Source organism: Myotis nattereri (assembly GCF_964212035.1).
Source record: "Myotis nattereri genome assembly, chromosome: 8".
Taxonomy (NCBI): Eukaryota; Metazoa; Chordata; class Mammalia; order Chiroptera; family Vespertilionidae; genus Myotis; species Myotis nattereri.
Window position 1 is genome coordinate 70,322,185 of NC_138083.1, and position 23,430 is coordinate 70,345,614.

At 47.6% G+C, this 23,430-nt stretch overlaps 1 protein-coding gene across 1 annotated transcript in view; it reads right to left on the bottom strand.

Moving 5' to 3' along the window:
• The window catches only part of TTPAL (alpha tocopherol transfer protein like), a 24,161-nt gene extending 13,387 nt beyond the window's left edge, over positions 1-10,774 (bottom strand). Inside the window, exons 1-5 of the mRNA XM_081096762.1 lie at positions 10,247-10,774; positions 6,495-6,954; positions 5,371-5,564; positions 3,942-4,052; positions 932-1,681 (exon numbers count right to left, since the gene is read on the bottom strand). Of these exons, the coding sequence (XP_080952888.1) occupies positions 1,403-1,681; positions 3,942-4,052; positions 5,371-5,564; positions 6,495-6,939 (1,029 nt within the window). The 5' untranslated portion in view covers positions 6,940-6,954; positions 10,247-10,774 and the 3' untranslated portion in view covers positions 932-1,402. The remainder of the gene's footprint in view (positions 1-931; positions 1,682-3,941; positions 4,053-5,370; positions 5,565-6,494; positions 6,955-10,246) is intronic.
• Positions 10,775-23,430: the final 12,656 nt, after the last annotated feature.

Here is a 23,430-nt window from a genome sequence, read left to right on the forward strand (position 1 = left end):
TGCATACTTGTTTTTTTAAAGGCAGGGCCAAATGGTGACTGACACACGCCTCTTGGAAAGGCCCAGGTGTACCACGGAAAACAGGATCCAGCCACGTGCATCTAGGCAGCAGTTCTCAACCTGTGGGTCGCGGCCCCTGAAAATACATCCTGCATATCAGATATTTACATTACGATTCATAACAGTAGCAAAATTACAGTTATGAAGTGGCAACGAAAATAATTTTATGGTTGGGGGTCACCACAACACGAGGAACTGTATTAAAGGGTCGCGGCATTAGGAAGGTCAACCTGTGGTGACCCCCCAATTTCATTGTTACAAATTGAACATAATTAAAGCATAGTGATTAATCACAAAAACAATATGTAATTATATATGTGTTTTCCGATGGTCTTAGGCGACCCCTGTGAAAGGGTCGTTCGACCCCCAAAGGGGTCGCGACCCACAGGTTGAGAACCGCTGTTCTAGGCGGAAAAGAAATGTCTAACATCCAATAACTAAATCAAACCCCAGAACCTCAGCAGCCCAAAGGGCCCTATGTGTCATTTCATTGAGCATCATTTCACAGATGAGGAAATTGAGGCTCACAGAGGCCCAGGTCTTATCCATGGCCACACATCTGAGGCTGGAGGTCAGGTCTCTTAATTCTTAGGCCAGCATTCTTTTAGCTACACAGGCCTGGCCTCCAGTATTTTAGGTTGAATAAAATTGTATACTTCTAGGACCTTGCATGATTCTATTGAGAACCAGACTAAGGCTTTATGGATTTGGGAAAACTAGTTTCTACTGCAAGATTCAACCAATGAATCCCACAGGTGCTTGAAGTCTTGGCTCCCGAACTTGATCGGGAAGTCCCTGGTCAAGCTGCTGAGGTCCGCTGTGTGCCCGATTCAGATAAGGTGCTTTCCAAACCCATGATGGCAACAGGTACCTGGGCCGAAGACTTGTAGATTCCTGATGAGCAACCGAAGTCTGGAGTTCGGGTTCATGCGAGAGACACAAACTCCTAAAGTCTTACATGTGGCCACCATGCAGGCCGGACCCAAGTGTTTCATAGGAGTGTGCTGACTGGCCAGTCGGGCTGTTTTCTCCTGAAGGTGGGATCAAAGTGACTTTGGTCCTCATTCTTCCTGCTTTGAGATGTTTAAGAACCAGAAACAACTTCCAGATTAATGGTTGCAAGCTGGGATTCCACAAATTTGGGAATCACTGGGAATGTTTTCCTGTCTTCATGGAATAATTCAAGTGATCAAGGGCATGCCCTTTCGCTCACGCTCAGCTTTTCGTCCATGCTGCAGCTTAATTACAAGGAGCAAGAATCCATGGCACCTAAAATTCTCCTGTGCCTCCCCAAAGAAAAAAAGGAAAAGACTTAAAGCTGGTGGTGCTCACAAGGGCCTGGCTAATAGCAGGAGTACAGCTGTGATTTCACAGCGCGCATGGAGTCATCACACTGCGCATCTGAGGTCAGCCCCTCGGGCAGCAGGGCCCGCCCCAGGATGCTGTCGCAGGCGGGGACCGGCTGGCAGAACTCTCTCACAAAGTCCTCCTCCGAGGCCAGCAGCACCGCGTTCCAGGCAGCAATGTCCAGCTCGCCAGCCGTGCCCCCGTACTCCTTGGGGAGAATACTTTTTGGAAGGTTTGTGTGGAGAGAGTTCAGGTCAGACCCGTGGAGGAAAAACTAGAGGAGAAGGAAATGAAAACACACCTGGCCTTAGGTTACTCAGTGATTCACTAACCTCCTTCACGCTATGTGCTCAAATATCTTGAAGGAATAAAGGAACGGATGACGGCAACTCTACCCCTCCAGTTCCTTGAAAAGCTTGAGGATTCTTAATTTTCTTTTCCTTATACCAAGTGCCCTGTTGGCTGCTCCTAGAAAATATACCCAGAATCCAACCACCTTACTGCTACCCTAATGGCACCATGCCACCATCGCTTCTACCCAGACTCCCACAACACCTGCTTCCTGGTCTCCCTGCTTGCACCCTTGTCCCACCACAATCTAAGCTCATTTCAGTGATGTCAGATCACGTCGCTCCTCTGTACAACTCTCCAGTGCTCCCCTCACAGACTAAACGCCAAAGGCCATATGATCTAGCCCCCATTACTGCTCTGCCTCCCCCTTCTCCTGCTTCCCCGCTGCTGCTCCTCCAGTATGCCAGGTGTGCTCCCACCCGAGGATCGGGCTGTTGCTGGTCCCAGGGATCTGTAAGGCTCATTCCCTTGCCTCTTTCAATTCTTTACTCAAACGCCAACTTCTCAATGACGCTACCTCTAACCACCCTATTGAATACTACAACCCTTTCCCCCTTCCCACACTCACTAACTTCTTTCACTGCTTCATTTTTCTCCATTGCACTCATCACATTCTAATACCAGGTAACATATAATTCGTTGTCTATGTCTCCCTACAACAGGGGTGGGGAACCTTTTTACTGCCAAGAGCCACTTGGATATTCATAACATCATTCTCGGGCCACACAAAAATATTAACTTAAAAATTAGCCTGCTATATTTGGTCAAACATTCATTTGACTCACCCTATTGCCTTGGCAGGGCCAGACCAAATGATTTTGTGGACCTTACACGGCCTGTGGACCAGACGTTTTCCACCCCTGCCCTAGCATGTAAGCTTCCTGGGGACTGAGAATTTGGTCTATTTTGTTTATCTAGAACATACTCACATGTAGTATTTGATCAATATTTTTAAATGAATGAATGAACATATGAAGGACCAAAGGAACAAGATTGTGGGCCACAAATTAGGTCATTTCACAGATGTGACAAGAAGACTTGGCCCAAAGGCTGCTTTGGAAAAAGCAAGTTCCAAATAGGAGCTCCAGGAACCAACACAGGCTCAAACCCAGGCGTGGAGGCCACTAAGTTAGTGGTTCTCAGACCTAACTGTGCATCAGAATCTCCTAGATTATAAAAGCACAGATTCCTGGGCTGTACCCCTGAGCTGATGAATTAAAACCTTCAGGGAGCCCAGCTGGTGTGGCTCAGGGTTTGAGCGTCGACCTATGAAACAGGAGGTCATGGATCAATTCCTGGTCAGGGCACATGCCAGGGTGGTGGGAGAGCATGAGTGTGCAGGAGGCAGCTGATCAATGATTCTCTCTCATCATTGATGTTTCTATCTCTCTCTCCCTGACTTTCTGAAATCAGTAAAAAAATTTTTTAAAAAGTCTTTAGAAAAAGGTCTGGGGATCTGGATTTTAAGTTCACTCCCTTGCAATCTTGAGATTCTGTCTTTTTGTGCTTCCTCTTTGAAAAAAAAAAAAAAATTATATATATATATATAAAAATAATTAATTCAAGTCCCAGTCCTTGGAGTGATCACAATGTTCCTAGGCCTAGGGAGGGGAAAACTACCACCCGCCATATTTCAATCTCGGTGCTGGAAAAGGCTCTCCCATCTTTTCACGTGTCACTTACCCGTTCTTAAATAAGAGTTAAGCTAAAAGCTCACCTACCTCATAAACCTTGAATTATTCCACACACTTTATACAGCAGGACTACAGATTAGGTAGATGGGAAGGCTTAAATAGTATTTTGAAACCCAAGGAGCTGTAGGGAGAAATCTCCATAATTCTTCTTCACCACCTGCCCAATGACGACCCTTTGCCATGTCCTCTTACATGTAAAATACAATGTTGGTTTACAATGCTCAGCCCAGGATATGAAAAAGTCTGACTGATTACAGAGCAGGGAAGCTCTTAGATAACACCCCTGGCTCTGCTCTCTCTATTGTCAAATGTTATATTCGTATTCATCTCCCCCTCACAGAAAGGACTGTTCACTGAACTTTCCAAATTAATAGTCCCAGGGCAAGAATAATAAACTAAGATAAGACTACTGATGTCACAATTAAATTTATAGATGTCACCAATAAGGAAGCAGAAACAAAAAGTATCTTTAGTACGATCATCACTTACTCTGTTTGCTATTTTCTCCTTCAGAAATGGTTTTATGATGGCAAAAATGCCTTTAAATATTCGAGGTTCATTCACGATATGGACCGCTTTTATCCGAATGGGGAAGCCATCCTGTGGGGGAAAGGAAGGGGATGTCAGAACATATGGAATATTTGCAAACTGTCAGTTACCACAGCCTGCCTCCCCCAGTGAAATCTTCAGTCTGGTCTGATTCTCAAGGTCTCCTCAAAGAAACACAAGTAGGGGCTGAACAGGAAGGTAAAAAGTGGTCTGAGCCTATGTGCATGGATCTAGTAAGTATCAGACCTTCTGAATCAGAGTTGCCCAAAGTGTATTTCTCGGGATGCTACCAGGTGTGATGTAAAAAAGCGACCAGGTAGGTAAATGAGTTTGAGAAGTAGCAAACTAAATACAGTCAAACAGATTTCCTTTAACTGCAGGACTGTTCAGAGCCTTAAATGTAAATGTTTACTGTACAGTGACATTCACAAGGAAGGACTTGCTTTACCATATTTCCCATTTTAACCCTGGAATTTTGTCTCTCAGATCATCTTACAGGAAACAGTAATCTAAACTCATTATGCTGAGCCTTACATCTACATGGGATTTAGCAGGAGGCATCAGAAGAGTGGCAAGGAAAGCCAGAGCGCTGCCTCAAAGCCAGAATTCAAACTTCCGATAACGACCAAATGTGACGTGGATGTTTACATGCTCAGCCTGGGGCACAGCAGGGCCTCAGACACATGGCGAACTGTTCTGTCTCTGGTCCTGACAGCTCACAAGAACCAGCACCCACGGGCTGGGTCTGAATGAGCAGGAGTCACGCCGGAGGGACTTGGGCTCATGGTATCTGCTAGGTCTCCGTTTCCCCGCCGGCAGAAAAAGAAGAGTAATTCCTGACTTGTCTATCTAAAAGGATTCCTTGAAGCACTGAATGGGTTACGATGACCATAAAAGTGCTTTGCAAACCATTACACACTGTGAAGATACATAAGGAACCCGACGGTTCTCAGTGACCTGTGTTCTGAGACACCACTTGAGGGGTGAAAGCATCAGGCCACACAGTCCAACAGTGCTCCCCACCCCCGCTCCCACAGGCGGCGGGCAGGCTCCATCACCTCGGGCAGAAACAGTTTCTCAGTTTCATCTGTTAGGAGAATTTCTCCTCTGTCTTCTTGACCAAAAAAAAGAGCAGAAAGCATTTCTCTGGTTTTTGGAGTCTTGTCCGAAAGCTGATCTTGCCTAGATTTAAAGGTACCTCAGAAACTACTGGAGACCCTCAGGGGGATGAGTGGTAAATAGATCTTCCAATGCTTGCGTATTTTTCTGATTGCAGGAGCCGGAAGTTGGGTGTGCCTATCACATGGGTAACTGGACAGGGCTCTGGGGAAACCAAAACAGAAAGGCACACGACAAATGGAGGCCATACCTGAAGGATGCCAATCACCTTTTTGGCTATAAAAGGGCCAAAGTGAGATGCTTTTGATAAGCTCACTCCTTTGTAGTCTGCAAGAATTACAATTCCATTCACTTGGGTCTCTTCAGATTGAATGAGCTTTTCCAACGTCAAGTATATGACTCGGATGTTTTCAGTGATTGGATAGCTGCTCGGTATCCATCTGTCTAAGGTCGTAAGAGATGGTCAGTATGTTACATAAATACATACAAACAATCAGACAGGCTAAGATTGATCTCTGTGCTAAAACTGTCCTTTAAAAACAGAAAGGCAAGATGATATTCTACTGGCATGGCTCTATTGAGGTTAGGAAATCAGACACCTTAAGCAGCAGCTGACATTTCTTAACTCCTGAAATGGAAATTGCAATTGTGTTGAAGTCAAAAGTGTGAACTCTGAAGTTACACCTTGGGCAAGTTACTTCCTTACTCTGAGTCCTCATCACCTCATAAATAGAATGGGATAATAGGACTTATTTTATTTTTATTTTTTGCTAATCCTCACCTGAGGATATTTTTTCTATTGATTTTTAGAGCAAGTGAAAGGGAGGGGATGGGAAAGGGAGGAGAGAGAGAGAAACATCGATGTGAAAGGGACACATCAATTAGTTGCCTCCCACATGCACCTAGACCAGGGCCAGGGATCGACCTGCAACCCAGGTACGTGCCCTTGATGGCGCATCCCTTGGGTGCGTGGATGATGCTCTAACCACTGAGTACGCCAGCCAGGGCAATAGTACTTATCCTAATGGACATCTATGCCTCTGCCGTCAGATGTGTCCCTTTATCTTCAGGACATCACCCTGATTTTCCTTGGGGAACCACCTCTTCCCATGCTAACCATGCAGTTTGGGTAAAACTTAATTTGACTCCTGGCTCCAGGTGTGGGCTTGGTTCTGTGAGATGCTCCTGTCTCCTCAGACTAAATCCTCCCTTTTTTCGTAAGCCGGATTGAGTAGGGTTTGTTATCTGCCATCGAAAGGCCTTGACTAACACATGGAGGGGATAAAAGGGAAAAGGAAAGGGGGAGAGGGGCTGGACAGACACACCCCAAACCGAGGCTGTGCACAAGCACCCCGCCACAGCCTAGGGCAATACCTGGGCGGATGCAGAGGATATGGCAGCCCCGAGGGTCTGTGTGGGGCAGCACGGTGAGGAATCCGGAAGCGAGGACCTCTTTTAAGGCCGACGGCTTCAGGTTCTGGAAGACCTCGGGCCAACTTCTCCTGCAGCCGTGGTAGTTGATCAGGAGCTGCAGGGCCCGGTCGTAATCGAACTTGCGGGCCCGGAGGAAGCGCAGCAGGAAGGCGTCGTCCAGAGCGGTGCGCAGGCCCGGGCACTCCTTCCGCACCATGTCGCGGAGGGCCTGCGCGTCTCGGAGTCTCCACTCCGGCTTCTCCTGCAGCTCTTCCCGGGCCTTGGCGACCAGTTCTTCCGTCAGCGAGCACACGTAGCCAGGAGGCTTGGGTGCTGGTGGCAGCTCATTTTCGGAAAGTGAGGCCACAGAAGGGCTAGTTCTCAGAGAGTCACTTTCTTCTGACATTAGCTACCAGGGTGCCTGTCAAAACAGATGCCCCAAGCAGAGTTAATAAAGTGCAGCCTTATTAACTGGTCATCTCAAACCCCAGGGCAGCTGATGCGGGGGGACTGGAATGTTTTTGTTAAGCCAAGTAACCTCAGAGCACTGGGTCTCAACTGGGGTGGAGGGGTGACCTGGATCTGAAAGGCTGAATTAAGTTAGAATCTCCACGGGGGCACCCAGATCTACAGCAGGAAACACACACTCCTCATCCAACACCGTGGCTTTGCTCACAGATGTATGCATGGATGCTTGATGTAACTCGTAATTAAAGAAGCGTGAATTAAAACAACTCTGAAATTCAGACTAGCAAAAGGCAAAATGGGTTCTCTGATATGCTTGCTGTTGGGGGAATAAGCTAGGTAGCCTCTTTGGATGGCAGTCTGTCATTATCTATCAAAATTTAGCCCTGGCCGGGTGGCTCAGTTGGTTCGAGTGCCGTCCTATACACCAAAAGGTGGTGGGATTATAATGGCAAAAAACTGGAAATACTTTACCTACTAGTTGGAGGCTGGTTAAGTAATATCACCATATGAATGGAATACTATTCAGTCATGGAAATCAGGTAGAACTTATAAACTGATATGCTGGGGGGGGGGGGGAAGCAGTCGCAGAACAATGTATATAAAATAGTCCTGTTTGACCAGCAGGTGTGGCTCAGTGGTTGAGCATCGACCTATAAACCAGGAGGTCAGGGTTCGATTCCTGGTCAGAGTACACACCTGGGTTGCAGGCTCCATCTCCAGTAGGGGGCATGCAGGAGGCAGACAATCAATGATTCTCATCATTGATGTTTCCAACCCTCTCTCCCTCTTCCTTCCTCTCTGAAATCAATAAAAATAATTGCATTTATGTTTCTAAAATATATACATATATACACTTGTCAATACACCTAAAATTTCTGAGAAGAGATACAGGAAACGGTTGCCAATGGTTCCCAGAGAACAACTGGAGAACTGGATGTTTGAGGCGGGAGAGGCTTTTTACTGTACTGTTTGAATTTTTTTTACCATATGCAATGTGACTTATCATGGTGGTCATGAAACGGAACTCATCAGACCTCCTGCTGGGGTGAAGCTTAACTGACGGATGGCCCAGCTGCTTTCCCCCTGGATCCGCCATCCAGGGGTCCACGCTTTGCACAGACTGGCCCCCAGCCAACGACTGAGACATGGGCCTCCTCTACCCGGGAACTCTGCCTCAGGGACTCCCCATCCGCCTGGCCAGCCGACCCTTTCATGGACCTGCGTGCAGTCGGAGACTCACTGCCCAAACCTCCACAGGGCCAGCTCCCCTCCCTCTGTGCTTCATGGGCGTTGCTGCCAATGGCTTTCTTGCGTGTCTAATCTCATCTTAGTTTCTGCTTCTTAGAAGACCAGAACCAACACACTTATCAAGTGAAAAGCAGAAACAAAAAACGGCTGCCTTAGATATTCCAAGAATAAGATAGCAGTAGGGCTGACCAGTTCCAAAGCCCAAGCTCTTGTCCATGGGCTGCCACTGAACCCCTGGAGCTCGAGGAAGGCAGGGACCACCTCAGGGGTCTCTGCATGTAGCCAGTCACGCGCAAGTGCACGGCAGCTATTGTGGCCACGTTACTTCATTCCTTGCATTCTAGCCGCCAGCCCTACCCAGCTTTTTTCACTTCCTCCCAGAGGTGTTTTTTTTGTCTTGTCACATCCTGTTTCCTCCAACTAACATGCTCTTCCTCTAGTTCATCACCTGATTGATTCATCCTTAAGTTCCAATTAAATGCCACTTCATTCATTCAACAAATATTGAGCACTTACTATGTTCCAGGCCCACTTCCAGGCACTGAGGACGCAGCAGTGAAAATAAAATCCTGCCTTCATTGAGCTTAGATACTAGTGTGTGTGTATGGTGGGGGGGGGGGGGGGGGGAGGGGGCACTATAAGCTAAATAAACTATATATTCTCCATAAGCTCTATGGAGAGGGATAAAGCAGGAAGGGGGTTGCATGTATCTGGGGACAAGAGTTGCAATTGTAAATAGGGTGGCCTTGGAAGGCCTCACCCAAGTGACAATGGAGCAAAGACAAACGAGACGGGGGAGCAAGTTGTGTAGGTAGGTATCTGGGGGAACAAGGGTGAGTCTGAGGCAGGAATCTGCTGGCTTTTTCGAGGAACAGAGAGGCCGGTGTGGCTAGAGCCAAGTGAGCAAGGCAGAGAGTGCTGGCAGGTGAATTTAGAGAGGTACCCACTGGACCAGAGCTTTGTAGGCCAATAAGGTTGCCCTTGAGTTTGGTGGGAGCCAAGAGGGTTTTGAGTCCAGTGACATGACCAGATTTGTATTTTAAGAGGATTATTCAGTTGTCTTGCAAATGGACCAGAAGGGGACGAGGATGGAAGTGAAGAGACCATTTAGAGGCCGCTGCATTAACCCAGGTGAGAGATGACGGTGCTTGAAGCAGGCCTTCTCGGACTCCAGGCCGGATTAGGAGCCTTCCCACAGCCCTCTGACATAGCACTTCTCCCACACCACTGTTGTCTGTCGGCAATTTGTGAGGCACATTCACAACTGTCTTGCTCATCACCTTAAACCCAGCACCTCACAGGGTGCCAGGCACACAGTCTGAGCTCCATAAATATTTGTTGAATGAGTTTAATCTGCTTGGCAGAGGTATGCTGAGCAAGGAATGGAACAAGCAGATTCATAGGATCCACCCTGGGCTCTGCTTCCATGGGAGTTACCAACAGATGCCCGTAATCGCAATCAGTGCTTACCCAGGAGGAAGACTGTCATGCCCACGTCCATGCCCCAGCCTCAGTCTCTTTCTCCAGCCCGTCTCCTAGCTTCCCACCTCTCAATGCATAGCAAATGCCAGTCAAAACAAACCAGTGTCCCACCATTCTCAGGACACCTCATGCATTTATGATATTTCTGCCTGGAATTTCCTCTCCTTGTCTGTTCCCACCCAGACAACTCATCACGTTCCAGACCCAGCTTCAATGTCACCTCCTCTGTGAAGCCTTCCCTGATTCCCTGGGGCAACTCCCTCCAGTGTTCCGCAGCACCTATTTTTTTCAGAAATGGCAGTCCAGTGTTATGACATAAACACTCCTCAGGGTCTGCTTCACCAACCTTTCATTATCAAGGAATCACTGATCACCTACCCTATGAGTCAGGCACTGTGCCCACACGCACTGGGCATGCAACAGCGAACAATATAATTCTTTGCCTTAGGAAGTTTAACTTAGTGACATAATGAAGCGATAATATGTATGAGCATTTTACCATGCATCGAGCTTACCGTGGTGAATAAGAACTTTTCTTTTAATCTTCACTGTATTTGGTGCCGGCTCCATTACTCCTCCCATTGTAAGTGGGAGGAAACTGCCCACTAGGATGTAAATTCCACGGGGGCAGACCACTTGCCTGGCATGTTCACAGATCTCCCCAGAGCAGTGGTTTCCAACCTTCCTAATGCCGCGACCCTTTAATACAGTTCCTCATGTTGTGGTGACCCCCAATTTCATTGTTACAAATTGAACATAATTAAAGCATAGTGATTAATCACAAAAACAATATGTAATTATATATGTGTTTTCCGATGGTCTTAGGCGACCCCTGTGAAAGGGTCGTTCGACCTCCAAAGGGGTGGCGACCCACAGGTTGAGAACCGCTGCCCCAGTGCCTGGCCCGTGAGGGAGCTCAGCACCACCAGCGACTGATGTGGAGGTAAGTGCTGGGACCAGGGGCACACACCCGGCGGGCTCTGCACTCCCCGGAGCCTCGGGCTAGTCTCCAGGGTCTGGGCAGTTGTCAGGCACGGAGCTGATGGCCGAACAGGGGGGAGTGCAAACCCCACTCGTTAGGGTGGAGCCATGAAGCTTCCTCACCTGAGTCCATCACCCTGTGAGCACCACCTTCCTCCCCACGCCACCCAAGCAAGGAGAGGTCAGGATGCCATCGCTCCTGGGGCCCCACAGACCCTACGTCCCGTAGCAGCCTTTCGAGACCCCACTTCCGGTTGTCACCCCTTCCCCAGGTGTCCCCATTGCTTGGGGTCTCGCTCCTCGGGTCCCCCACTTCCGGTTATCCCTCCCTCTCAAGGGTCCCTTCCCGGCCACGGACGGGCTCGCGGGCACTCACCGGCCCGGTTACGGGGCGGAGCGCGGGTCAGTCGGCGGCGGGAGCCTCGTCCGGCAGCACGCGCAGAACGACCCGCACTCCCGGCCGGCCCGGCCCCGCCCCTCGCGCCGGAAGTGACGTGCAGGGCGTGCGAAGACAGGCAGCGCCGTCAGTGCGCATGTGCATGTCTGGCCGCGGTGTGGTCTTTGGCTCCACCTGGCGGCCGGAATCCGCGCGGTGGGACAGGAGCCGGGGGAGGCTGGCTGGGAGGAGGGGGAATGCCAGCAAGTTTAGGTGGGAGAGCTGGGGAAACTGAGGCCCAGAGAAGGAAGGAAGAAGCTGCCGTTTCCCGAGAACATAGCTACCGTGCGCCTGGTGTGTTACGTTTATTGTCTCATTAAATCCTCATATTTATGGAAACTTTCATGAAAGGGAAACTGGCAATCAATGGAGTAAATGGCTTTAAACCTAGATTTCGGGATTAGCATTCCAGGATTCTCTTCTGCTTTGGGGTTCATGAAGTCCCCTTTATGAGAGTGGTAAATTAAATAAGGTTCTACTAGGCCTCAACCCCTGTCCATTAAAATCCCCAGGCCCACCAACATAGCTACGACTTGGAGAGAAATCTAGGTCCCTCTATCAGGCAGAGTAAAGGCGCTAAACCAGGGGTGGGCAAACTTTTTGACTCGAGGGCCACAATGGGTTCTTAAACTGGACCGGAGGGCCGGAACAAAAGCATGGATGGAGTGTTTGTGTGAACTAATATAAATTCAAAGTAAACATCATTACATAAAAGGGTACGGTCTTTTTTTTTTTTTAGTTTTATTCATTTCAAGCGGGCCGGATCCGGCCCGCGGGCCGTAGTTTGCCCATGGCTGCGCTAAACCATTTCTGGAGAGAGACCTGCTGTAGTCCGGGAGGACTCAAAACCCAAAGGAGTACCCAAGAGATGACCTCATTCCTTCCTTTCCCAACCCCAGGGGCAAGAGGGCCAGGGAGATGCTAGATTGTGTGGAAATCAGCAATTACAGAATCTTTCAATTTTATCTCCTGTGTGAAAGAAAGAAGCTGCAGATGTAATACAGAAGTTAATTAAAAGCCCCAAAATGCTGTATTTGCATTGGAAATATCAGTATGAATTCAAGAGATGTTTTATTTTTGGAAAGAAATGTATACTAGTATGTATGAATACATCATACACATATACACATGTATACATTAACATATATATTCTGTATATATAACATACCTAGAAAGGCCTAGAAACAATGACTAATCTAGTAGCAAAGAGCATATCCAACACTCAGATTTTAGTCTTGAAATGCTATTTTCTATTTAAAAACATAAAGGGACCTCTCAGAGAAATTGCTGATTACAGATACTGTGTACAAGAGGAGCCTGGAATGTCTTGTCATACTTGGTAACAAAGAAGCTATCAAAGGCACTAGGGTCACATCAAAAGGACTTGGAAACCAACCTGAAGATGAGATAATTTCAGCTGCAACAAAGATCATTGCAATTGATTGAAACTCATCAGATACGTTTCAATCCCTGAGTTCATAAAGCCAGCAAAAAAAGAGTTAATATTCAGCAAAAATACTAATTGATCACCTTCTAAGGATGGCATAGAAACAAATTGTATTCTTAAAAACTAGGTAAATAAAAGGAATCAATTACTCCACTTTTTAAAAAAAGCCTTCATTGATTTCAGAGAGAGGAAGGGAGAGGGAGAGACAGAAACATCAATGATGAGAGAGAATCATTGATCAGCTGCCCCCTGCACGCTCTCCACAGGGGATCAAGCCTGCAACCTGGGCATGTACCCTGACCAGAATTGAACCGTGACCTTCTGGTTTATAGGTCAATGTTCAACCACTGAGCCACACCGGCTGGGCAAGTATTCCACTTTTTATATATTAATTATACCACTGGGTAACCAAATAATAGGTTAAGAAAAACAACTTCTTGTAAAATTATTATAGCTAACTGCCTTGGCTGGGTGTCTCAGTTGGTTGGAGTGTCGTCACATACACCAAAAGTTTTGATTCCTGGTCGGGGCACATTCCTAGGTTGCAGGTTCCATTCCCAGTCAGGGCACATACAGAAGGCAACCAATCGATGTTTTTGTTTTACATCAATGTTTCTCTCTCTCTTCCTCCCTCCCTTCCCCTCTCTCTAAAAAAACACACCAAAAAAACAACAACAACAATAAAAACATGTCATCAGTTAAGGATTACAAAAATTATTACAGTTAATAAGTGAAAAAAAAAATGATTGCCATTTTGCAGGCTGCTATAAAATCATGTACCTAGCTAAAGAAAAAGAGAGATAGATAGATAGAGAGAGAGAGTCCAGCCATGTACATGATTCTTGATGAAAGAACCCAGAACCACCTGCTATCATGCCAAAGGAATGAAACCTGGGTCTGATCCAGCTGCTAATTTACAGGAAATGCAGAAGTCAAAGGGCCAAGCTAAACTGTACAATGAGAATGCAATTGACAAAATCCAGACTTTGAGAAACTATACAGACCAAGCAGCCTGAGTTCTTCAACAGATAAACTGCAAGGAAAAGAAAGAGATAGAGGGAGGAACCTGTGCATTGAAAGAGGCATAAAAGACATATTAAGTTTTTTTAAATGGGCAAAACTAAGCTTGAATGTCTAGGGGTGCACACTCAGATGATTCAACCATAGAGAATGCAAGGAAATAATTACCATAAAAGTCAGGGTGGTCGTTCCTTTCAGGGGAAGGGCTGTGACTGGGACATGGAGGGACTCATGGGGGGCTGGCAAAATTCTATTTCTTGACCTGGGTGGTGATGACAAAGGTGTATGTCTTGAAATGACTCCCTGAGCCACAAATTTAATTTGTATGATTTTCTGCATCAGTGGTTTGTTTTACAATATAAAGGTTTTTAAAAATGAAAACAGAAATATTCCACTCTGTGTGTTTGTGTGTGTACATATACATACTAGTATATGTATATATAGCTTCTGGGAGTACTAGGTTCATAACAGGCACTCACTAAATATGACTCCCCTTCCCTGTAAATAATGTGGGGGACTCATTCCCCAGCCTCCCTACTTGAGAGTTCATTTCCTGGGACTCTCCCCTCTCCTCACGTGGGAATCTGTATCTATTCTTCAATAAATTTCCACCTTTGCTATACCAAAAAAAAAAAATAATAATAATGTGAAAAACCCTTACCTGTGTGATTTCACTGCCTTGTGTGACTAATTAAAAATAGTTGATGTTTATTAAGTGATTGTTATGTGCCAGGACTGTTCCCAGTGCATGTCGTCTAACTGAATTTTCACAACCTTGTTATTTTTATTCTCATTTTACAGAGAAGAAAATTGAGGCTCAAAGAGGTTATCTGTGGCCACACAGAAAGTGGTAGAGCAGTCAGATTTTAAACCCAGGCAGTCTGGCCCCCTGGCCCATACTCTCATCCCGTGTGTGTGTGTGTGTGTGTGTGTGTGTGTGTATGTACCTACCTTACTTGTTTTTTAAATTTGGTGTCCAGTACACCTTTTTGTACAAATAATAACTCCCCCTATGGAGTGTCTGCCAACGTGTGTGCCACCTCTTACCATGCCACAGCGTGGATCATGGAGGTACTTGTTAGTCTGCATTTGATAGATGAGAAAACTGGAACTCAGAGAGATGAAGAACTTGCCTGGTTACAAGGTTAACAAATGGAAGCGTTGGGGGTTTGAGTTGTGGTGGGGACGGTTCATACTCTTTGGCCCATCAGATTCTAAAGAACAAAATGTTCCTACTCTTAAACAGATGGCCCGCTGATGGATCTGACCCAGTCTGAGGTCATGGGTTGCCCAATCAGTGGTCCGGAGCCTGACTTGGCTTGAGAAGTGTCCAGACGAGGGCTGGGAGAAGTCAAGAGCTTGGCAAGTGCCAGACATGCCTGACCCCAGTTGGAGGGTCGTGTGAAGCTTGTGATCCAGGGGCTGGGTGTGCCTCGAGGAGCCAGGGACTCCTGTGTGCCAGGCTTTTGTTCAGAAGCCTTAAAGTCAGGGCCTAGAATAGAGCTGTCCACTTTCCATGTGCCCGGGGCCAGCTGCATGGATTTCCCAGAAGAGGTGGGAGCCAAGCCGTCCTTTTCTGGCCACACATTGATTTTCTAACATGACTCAGCATCACAGCTGGGAGATACCATCCATTGTCTCTGTCCCTGGGGGCTCTACACCCCAGCCCGGCTGATGCATTTCAGAACGAGGAGAGGTGGAGACTCCAACCCTCTACCCCCCAGGTACCAGCTTAAGAGCCCCCCCAAGCCCACACTCCATTGTATATTAACATCCAACAGGATCGACTTCTTGCCAAATGCCAGGCGCCTTGCTAAGCACTTTGTGTGTATTCACCCAGACAGCCTCACAGACAGGCTATCGCGGAGGGGCTCCTGTGAGGACCATTGGAGAGGTGAGAAAACAGACCCAGCGAGGCAAAAGCACTCGTAAACAGACACACAGAGATGGCGCTCCAGGTCTGTCATTGTGGAATCACAGGCTGTCCATCGGCAATGCTCAGTCGCGTCACTGTGCCACTCAGCCTTCGCGACAACCTGGCTGGATAGTACGGTCACCTCCATGAAGATACGAGGAAACGGAGGCCCAGGAGGTGGGTGTGACTTGCACAGTGTTACTCGAAACTTCTGCTGTGACAGCCAGTGACTACTTTTCAAGAGCACAGTGACAGCCCGCAACTGCTAAAATGTGGCCCACGTCCCTGGATGTATTATCACGCCTTACCTTTGCCCACAGCTGTTCTGTGATGGGAAGAAGGGGCCAGGAATCCTTTGGTGATCATTTTCTCTGGCATGATGGGGTCTCCTCTGGGTGGTGGTGACTATTTGGAGAGTTTACCATGTCACCCCTCCATGAGGGCCAAATGGTGTGATGGGGCAGGAGCAGCGAGAGGTGGGGAGAGACAGGATGCCTGGCTATGTGGATGTAGGAGCCAGAGAGTGGGTCTGCTGAGATCAGCCCACCCTCCAGGTGCCCCTGGGAAAGGCTGCTTGAATGCTTCCCAGAGCAGCGTGGACAGAAAGCAGCTACAGGGGCCAACTTGGGCCTCATTCTGTGGGGCCTCCTAGAGGGGCAGAGGGGCGGCAGCAAGAAGCTGGAGTTGGATGTCAGACTCCCAAAGATTGGAGAAGGAATTGCAAGGGACCCCCAGGAAGAAGGGTGCATCCATTGAGGTCAAAGGTGAGAAGGACTTGAAGCCATGGCCATCCCCATGAGTCCACAGCAGCGTCCCAAGACAGGCAGGGGCGGCTTTCAGTATCTGCTGCGTCCAGAGCCCTTGAGGCCAGCTAGAAGGGTGCTGGCCAGGTGATACCCTTCCTCTCCTCCCACCGTCTCTGTGAGCCCGCCTCGAGCCCTGAGAGGTGAGGAAACCATCAATGGGCTCCACAGGTTAAAAAAAAAACAACTAGTGCTTCTAGAATGGCTGAAATTTAAAGAGACACCCTAGCAACTGGAACTCTCAGACATTGTTGGTGGGAATGCCAGATGGTGCACTACTTTGGAAAATGATCGGCAGCAGTTTCTTAAAAAGTCAGACTTATCTTATAGGACCCAGCAGTCCCACTCCTAGATATTTGCCCAAAGTAATGAAAGAACTTGTTCACTCAAAGACATGTGCATGAACGTTCTTAGCAGCTTTACTTACAACAGCCAAAACTGGGGGCAAAGTGTCTATCCACGGAGAAATGGGGCAAACAAACTGTGATATAGATGTATCTTAGTAATACACAGGAACAAGCTACCAATACACAGACACCTCTCAAAATAGTTCTGCTCGATGGGAGAAAAAAAAAGAGTACGAATTGTATGTTTCCACTTCTGTGAAATTCCAGAAAATGTAAAGTAACCTGCAGTGAAAGAAGCGAATCTGCAGTGATTGCCCGAAGGATCAAATCAGAGACAGTTCACGTTAAACAATTAGCACAGGGCTGGGGTGTAATAAAGCACTCAATAAATGTTAACTATTATCGATCTTCACCTGGGCAGCGGCTGCTGGCTGTTTAAGTTTCTCAGCCTTTGAATCAAGTGCTTACCGCCTCAGTTATATTTATTGACATGGAAAGATGCCCAAAGCGTACTGTTGACAGGAAAAAAGCAGGCTACAAAACAATATATTTCAAAGGCATTTTAAAGACTCACGGGGGGAAAGTGGCCGTACTTCTCTCAGCATGGTGTCTGCACACGGGAAGCGCGCAGTGCAAGCCAGCTGTGGTTGTTACTCACGGGAAGGCATTTCGTTGCCCACCCAAGGCTACGTCCAGATATTACCCCGTGAGCTCCTGTGAAATAAGATAATGCTCCAATTGTGCTTCGACAGTGAGTCAGAGCAAGGTAGACCGGGGCCGCCCCCCCCCCTTCTGACGCACTGCAGGGGGCTATCGTGGGTGGGGCTGGAGTTGGACTTGGGACCCATCCGTCTCAGGTGGATGTTGGTACTTTCTTTTGCGTCCCTGGAGCAAAAGCAAAGCAAAGCCGTGCCCTTTGGAATATAGACTCCAAGCTTGGACAAAGAATATCCTTTGCAGTAACTGAGGTGCTATGATGAAATGTAGACACGTGAGGGCACTCCAATCAATTGGCAATTGAGAAAATCACAGAAGGATGATGATGATGATGATGATGATGATGATGATGATGATGATACATTTAACTTGGCTTCCATTTATTAACTTTTTGCTATGAGCTCCTAAAATATGCTCAGAGACTCACAATCTTTATCTCTTTATCCTTCCAAGTACCCCATCAGTTAGATTCTGTTACTAAAGATTTTATAGATAGGGTGTATTGCTCTAGAATTTAACATTTTAGAATTTAAAAAAATATATATACTTAAGGAGTCAACCTTCACAATTTTTTTAAAATTTATTTTTATTGATTTCAGAGAGAGGAAGGGAGGAGAGAGAGAAACATCAATGACGAAAGAGAATTATCAATCAATTGCCTCCTCCATGGCCCCTACTGGGGATTGAGCCCAATCCTTGCATGTGCTCTGACCAGGAAGCAAACCTTGACCTCCTGGGTTGATGCTCAACCACTGAGCCACACTGGCCGGGCAAAATTCACAGATCTTATAAAATGTACAGCTATTAAGTGTAAAACTTGGTGAATTGCTACAGGTAACCCTGCTCAGATCAAGATGCATAACTTTTAAAATATATATATATTTTTATTGATTTCAGGAGGAAGGGAGAGGGAGAGAGAGATAGAAACATCAATGACAAGAGAGAATCATTGATTGGCTGCCTCCTGCACATCCCCCACTGGGGTCGAGCCCGCAACCCAGGCATGTACCCTTGACTGGAATCGAACCCAGGACCCTTTAGTCCACAGGGCAACGCTCTATCCACTGAGCCAAACTGGCTAGGGCAAGATGCATAATTTTTAAATTTAAAAACAAGTTAAATTGATTGAGGTAACATTGGTTAATAGCATTAGATAAGTTGCAGGTATGCAACTCTATAATACAATCTCTGTATCCTCTATTGCATGCTCACTACTTGAAGTTTAGTTTCCTTCTGTCACCTTGTATATATTTTTTTAATTTGCCAACTTGTGTTTGATCCCCTTTCTCCTTTTCATTCACCATTCTGTTGTCTGTAGCTATGCATTTGTGGTTTTGAAGATATATAACATTTAAAAATGTTTTTGATATATTTTTATTGATTTCAGAGATAGAAACATCTGTGAGAGAGAATCATTGATTGGCTGCCTTCTGCACGCCCCCTACCGGGTATTGAGCCCACAACCCAGGCATGTGCCATGACTGGGAATCGAACTGTGACCTCCTGGTTCATACATAGTTCGACTCTCAACCATTGGGCAACACCAGCTGGGCCCAAGATAGGTTTTTGATGTATTTAAGAATTAGTTGTGACTACTTGTAGGGACAAGCCACTCCCAGCCTTTTATTTTTTTTATCCTCACTGCAGGGGTCGTTCTCAGCATCTACTAGGGTTCAGGAATCTGGAGAAGGGGCTGCGAGTAAATTAAATAAACTAGACATGAACTATAAATTTGGAAGGCATTTTGGAGGCCAGATGGAGACTTAGTTCTGGTGACTAACTTCCTCGAATCTCTGCACCCAGGGCTCTTTATTCCTACATTTTGCCAGGGAGAGAGAGAGAGAGAGAGACCCAATGTGAGAGAGAAACATCGATTGGTTGCTCCCCGTACACACCCTAACCAGGAATCAAACCTGCAACCTAGGTATGTGGCTTGACCAGGAATCAAACCCACATTCTTCTGGTGTACAGGATGATGTTCCCACCAACTGAACCACCCGACCAGGCCCAGTCTTTTTTGTGGTGATGAGATCACGGTCCTTGGAGTTGGGGACCCAGGGTCCAGCCCTGATGTGACTCTGGGCAAGTTAAGGTGTCCAGTCATCACCTGCCTCCCAGAAAGGCCCCTGGCAAGAGCAGTCCCTCAGTCAATGTCCACCGGCCACAGGAGGAACAAATCACGGTGCCCTCTGCTCCCTGCCTACCCCTGGGGCCTGAGGACTCAGGAATGAACCAAGTCACTATAAAGGGCTAGTAATGTACAGGTTTCTAGAAAGTCATGCAGGCACAGTGACAAGACGAAGGCAACCAGATGGACGCCTCACCGTGGTCCACCGGCCTGGAGGGCCATGGCCATCTGAGAGCCCTGGAATCGGAAATCCAGCCCCAGGCTGGAGGGAGACAGGCTCAGGCCTCCCTCCAGGAATGGGCTGCTGGGAGTCTTCTACCTGTGACCCCACTTGTGCCCGCAGCTCCTATCACCTCAGCCTCCAAAAGGCTGGGCCCACAGGGCCATAAATTCCTGCTATCATTAGTCAGTATCTCTACAGCTCCGGCTGTTTGCCAGGAGCACGACAGTTATTTTTATCACTTGCGAGTTCCATAATTATTTTTTATCACTTTTTTCTCACAGTAGCCTGGCAAACATGGCTGGTTTTGCTTTCTTTCAATTTGGAGTTGGGGGAATCCAGGCCCCAGAGGATTTCAGGGAACTTTTTTTAATTTGCCTGAAACTCCAGAAAGGGTCCGGGTTTGACTCACAGCCTTTCTGAGGTCCAGGCTGGGGCTTTGTGTGAGGCCAAAGGCTGTGGAAGAATCAGGGGGTGGAAACCGGGAACCATCAGTAACTAGGGAAAGATCTTGGCTCAGCTACTTCTGAGCTGTGTGACCTAGGGCGAGTCACGCAACCTCTCTGTGCCTCCGTTTCTTTGTCAGTCAAATGAGGTAGTACCTACCTCATAAGTTAGTACACATAGATGCTCAGTAACTGTGAGGTTCTATATAACTTAAATCGGGGTCCGAATTCTAAACTCTGACCCTGGCTTACTGGATGACTTGGGCAAGTCTCTCGCCCTCTCTGAACCTTAGATTTCTCATATGTAGAATAGGCATAATCTTGCCTGCCTCACGCCTTGGCTCTTGTATCTCCAGTCTCCTCAGCCTGGTCTTCAAGTCCTCACACCTCCAACTCTGCTTGGTACTAAGCCCAACTGTGCCACCCGCAGCTCTGCCTGGTTAACTCTCCATTATCATCTCAGATGTCCCGCCTTCTCTCCCTCCCTTCTTTTCTTCACTTATTCAACAAATATTTATTGAACACCTACTATGTGCCAGAACTGAGCTAGGTGGTAGATAGGATAGGCAAAGCCCCTGTCCTCATGAAGGGGAGGTAGACCATAAACTAAAAAGAGATGAAAAAACAAAAACTCAAGGCAATTACAAACTGTAGTAAGAACTTCTTAAGGGAAAGTTAAAACAGCATAAGAGGAAGTAAATGAAGACGGTTGCTTTCAAGAAAGTCCTCTCCCAGGGACTCTTGTGTTTAAATTAATAATGTATCTGACGATGTACATGGTAAAAAAATCAGGGCGATGCAACGCACCACGCAGCCGAAAGTGCTCCTCCCTGCCTGCTCCCACCCCTGCCCCAGATTTGCAGCCTTCCCCCAGAGAGGCCCTGTGTGACCAGCTTCTTGAGCGTGGGTGCCATTGGGGTGGCGTCTGAGTCACAAGAAGAGGCAGCCCAGCCGTTTGCAGGGGTGGGAGGAGTCCAAGCGGAGGGCCTGGCAGTGCGAAGGCCTGAGGCGTTGCTGGAGGAAGAGAAGGGCCCGCAGAGGCGATGGGTGGGCGAGTGGGGCCGGGGAGCCAAAGGAAGGGATCTGGATGTTTCTCTACGTGGCCTGGGCAAAGCGTTCACGTTGGGGGCTGGGTCGTGGTCAGGATGAGTGTCTTTGGGTTTGTGTTCTATAAAAACACCATGGAGAATGGATTTATGGATCTGAGTGGAGCAGGGAGACCATTGAGATAAGAGCTGTGCAGCTGATGATGGTGGAGACAGGGGCCGGGATGGAAGAATGGGGGTGTTGAGTAGGGGGGTGACCTGGGCTATTTGGGAGGTGGGGTGGAGACCAGCGAGGGTTCCCAGGCCATATACTCTCCTGACGCCATGCCATTGTTAGTAGGCCGTCTGTGTGATGATTAGATTAACGCTGCACCCAGTAACCTGGCACAGAGCGGGCACTTGGGATATGTTTGCTGAAGAGATGCCTAAAGGATGAAAAGGCCCTTTGTGAATGGAGACGCGCCCTTTGAGAAAAGGCTGCAGCGGGCCCCTATGTGCTCCCTCCTCCCCCATGGACTCTCCCCTCCTACCCACCTTGCCAGGAGAATCACCCCCAAACCCACCCTGCCATTTGGAGCCTGCTTCTGATATGAGGATTTTTGAACCTCAACCTTAGGATTCTCATATATTCTTGGCTGTGAAACCCTTTCCCCATGAAAGCCTGACTCAGTCTGGGAAAGCCTGATTGAGTCCAGGGGTGCAAGGCAGCCCCAGGTTAGTGGCAGAGTCTTCCCCAGCCCCGACCTTGGCCTCTCCTCCATCACTTCCTCCGGATAGCTGATGGCTACTGCTTATTTTGTACGAGGCAAATCCAAGGCAACACACGAAATACTGTCCATTAATTTTATTCTCATAATAGTCTTAGGAGGTGGGTTCTACTATGATACCCATTTGAGAGATGAGACACCTTCTTGCCTTCTATCCTGCCTGCCCACCCATGTCCTGGAGGCTCTCATTCATCTATAATAATAAAAGCTTAATATGCTAATTAGACCAGACATCCTTCTGGATGACTTTCTGGATGAAGCCGGGGCTGCAAGGGAAGCCCGGGTTCCGGGTGCCAGAGGGAAGCCGGTGCCGGCAGCTGGGGAAAGGAAGGCTTACTCTTGCATGAATTTCGTGCATCGGGCCTCTAGTTCTGTATATATTTGCCCGATGGTGGTTTCCTTGGAACTTCTGCCACAGGGAAAATCGCCCAGGTTCCCTGAGTCCTGTTTAGCCACTGAGTCTAGTCTTTTGTCTTCTGCAGCCTTTTTTTGTTTTTTAGTTTTTTAACATTTTTATTGATTTTAGAGAGGAAGGGAGAGATAGATGGAAACATCAATAATGAGAATCATTGATCTGCTGCCTCCTGCACGCACCCTACTGGAGATTGAGTCCACAACCCAGGCATGTTCCCTGACCAGGAATCAAACCCTGACCTCCTGGTTCATCGGTCAATGCTCAACCACTGAGCCACACCAGCTGGGCTGCAGCCTGTTTTAAGACATTGTTGAAGGATTTTTTTTTTTTTAGCTCAATCAGCAGATGCCTGTTGACCTCCTACTACTGGGACTATGTGGTAAATGACACAGGGCTCAAGTCTGGTGGGGGGCCCAGTTCACCAGGATCTTCCCCCTGCACAGTGGGTGACTTGACGGCAAAGATTTGGTCTTTTCATCTCTGCTCCCGGACTTAGCTGATTCTGTGGAAGTGAGTCCAAGACGGGAGGAGAGGCCATGGAGAAATGCAGGCCCTGCCAAGATTAAGGAAAAACTGGGTGCATGGCATAAACATCCCTGCCTCTCTCTCATCCTGTCCTCTAAGCTCCCATGGGCTCCTTCTTTTGATGAAATCCAACAGGATTCAGGAGGCCTGGGTGCTCCTGGAGCACAGAGCAGGGCAGGCAAGGGCACGAGAGAAGCACCATCAAAGGACATTCGAGTTCAGTCTTGTAACTTGTGTAGGAGTTTTCCAGAGGGAGAAACCGGGAAAGGGTGTTTCCACTAGAGGGAACAGCAGGTACTAAGGAGTTACAAAACGCCTGGCCCGCTTAATTGTTTATTTAATTAGGATTGTTTGTTTGATTGATTGATTCTGTTCTATGTGCACTTGGTGAAAATAAAACATTCAAAAGGTACAAAAGGCCATAAAATGAAAAGTAGGTCTTCCTCCCTCCCCTGACCCAGCTAATCAGCTCACCTCCCCAGACGC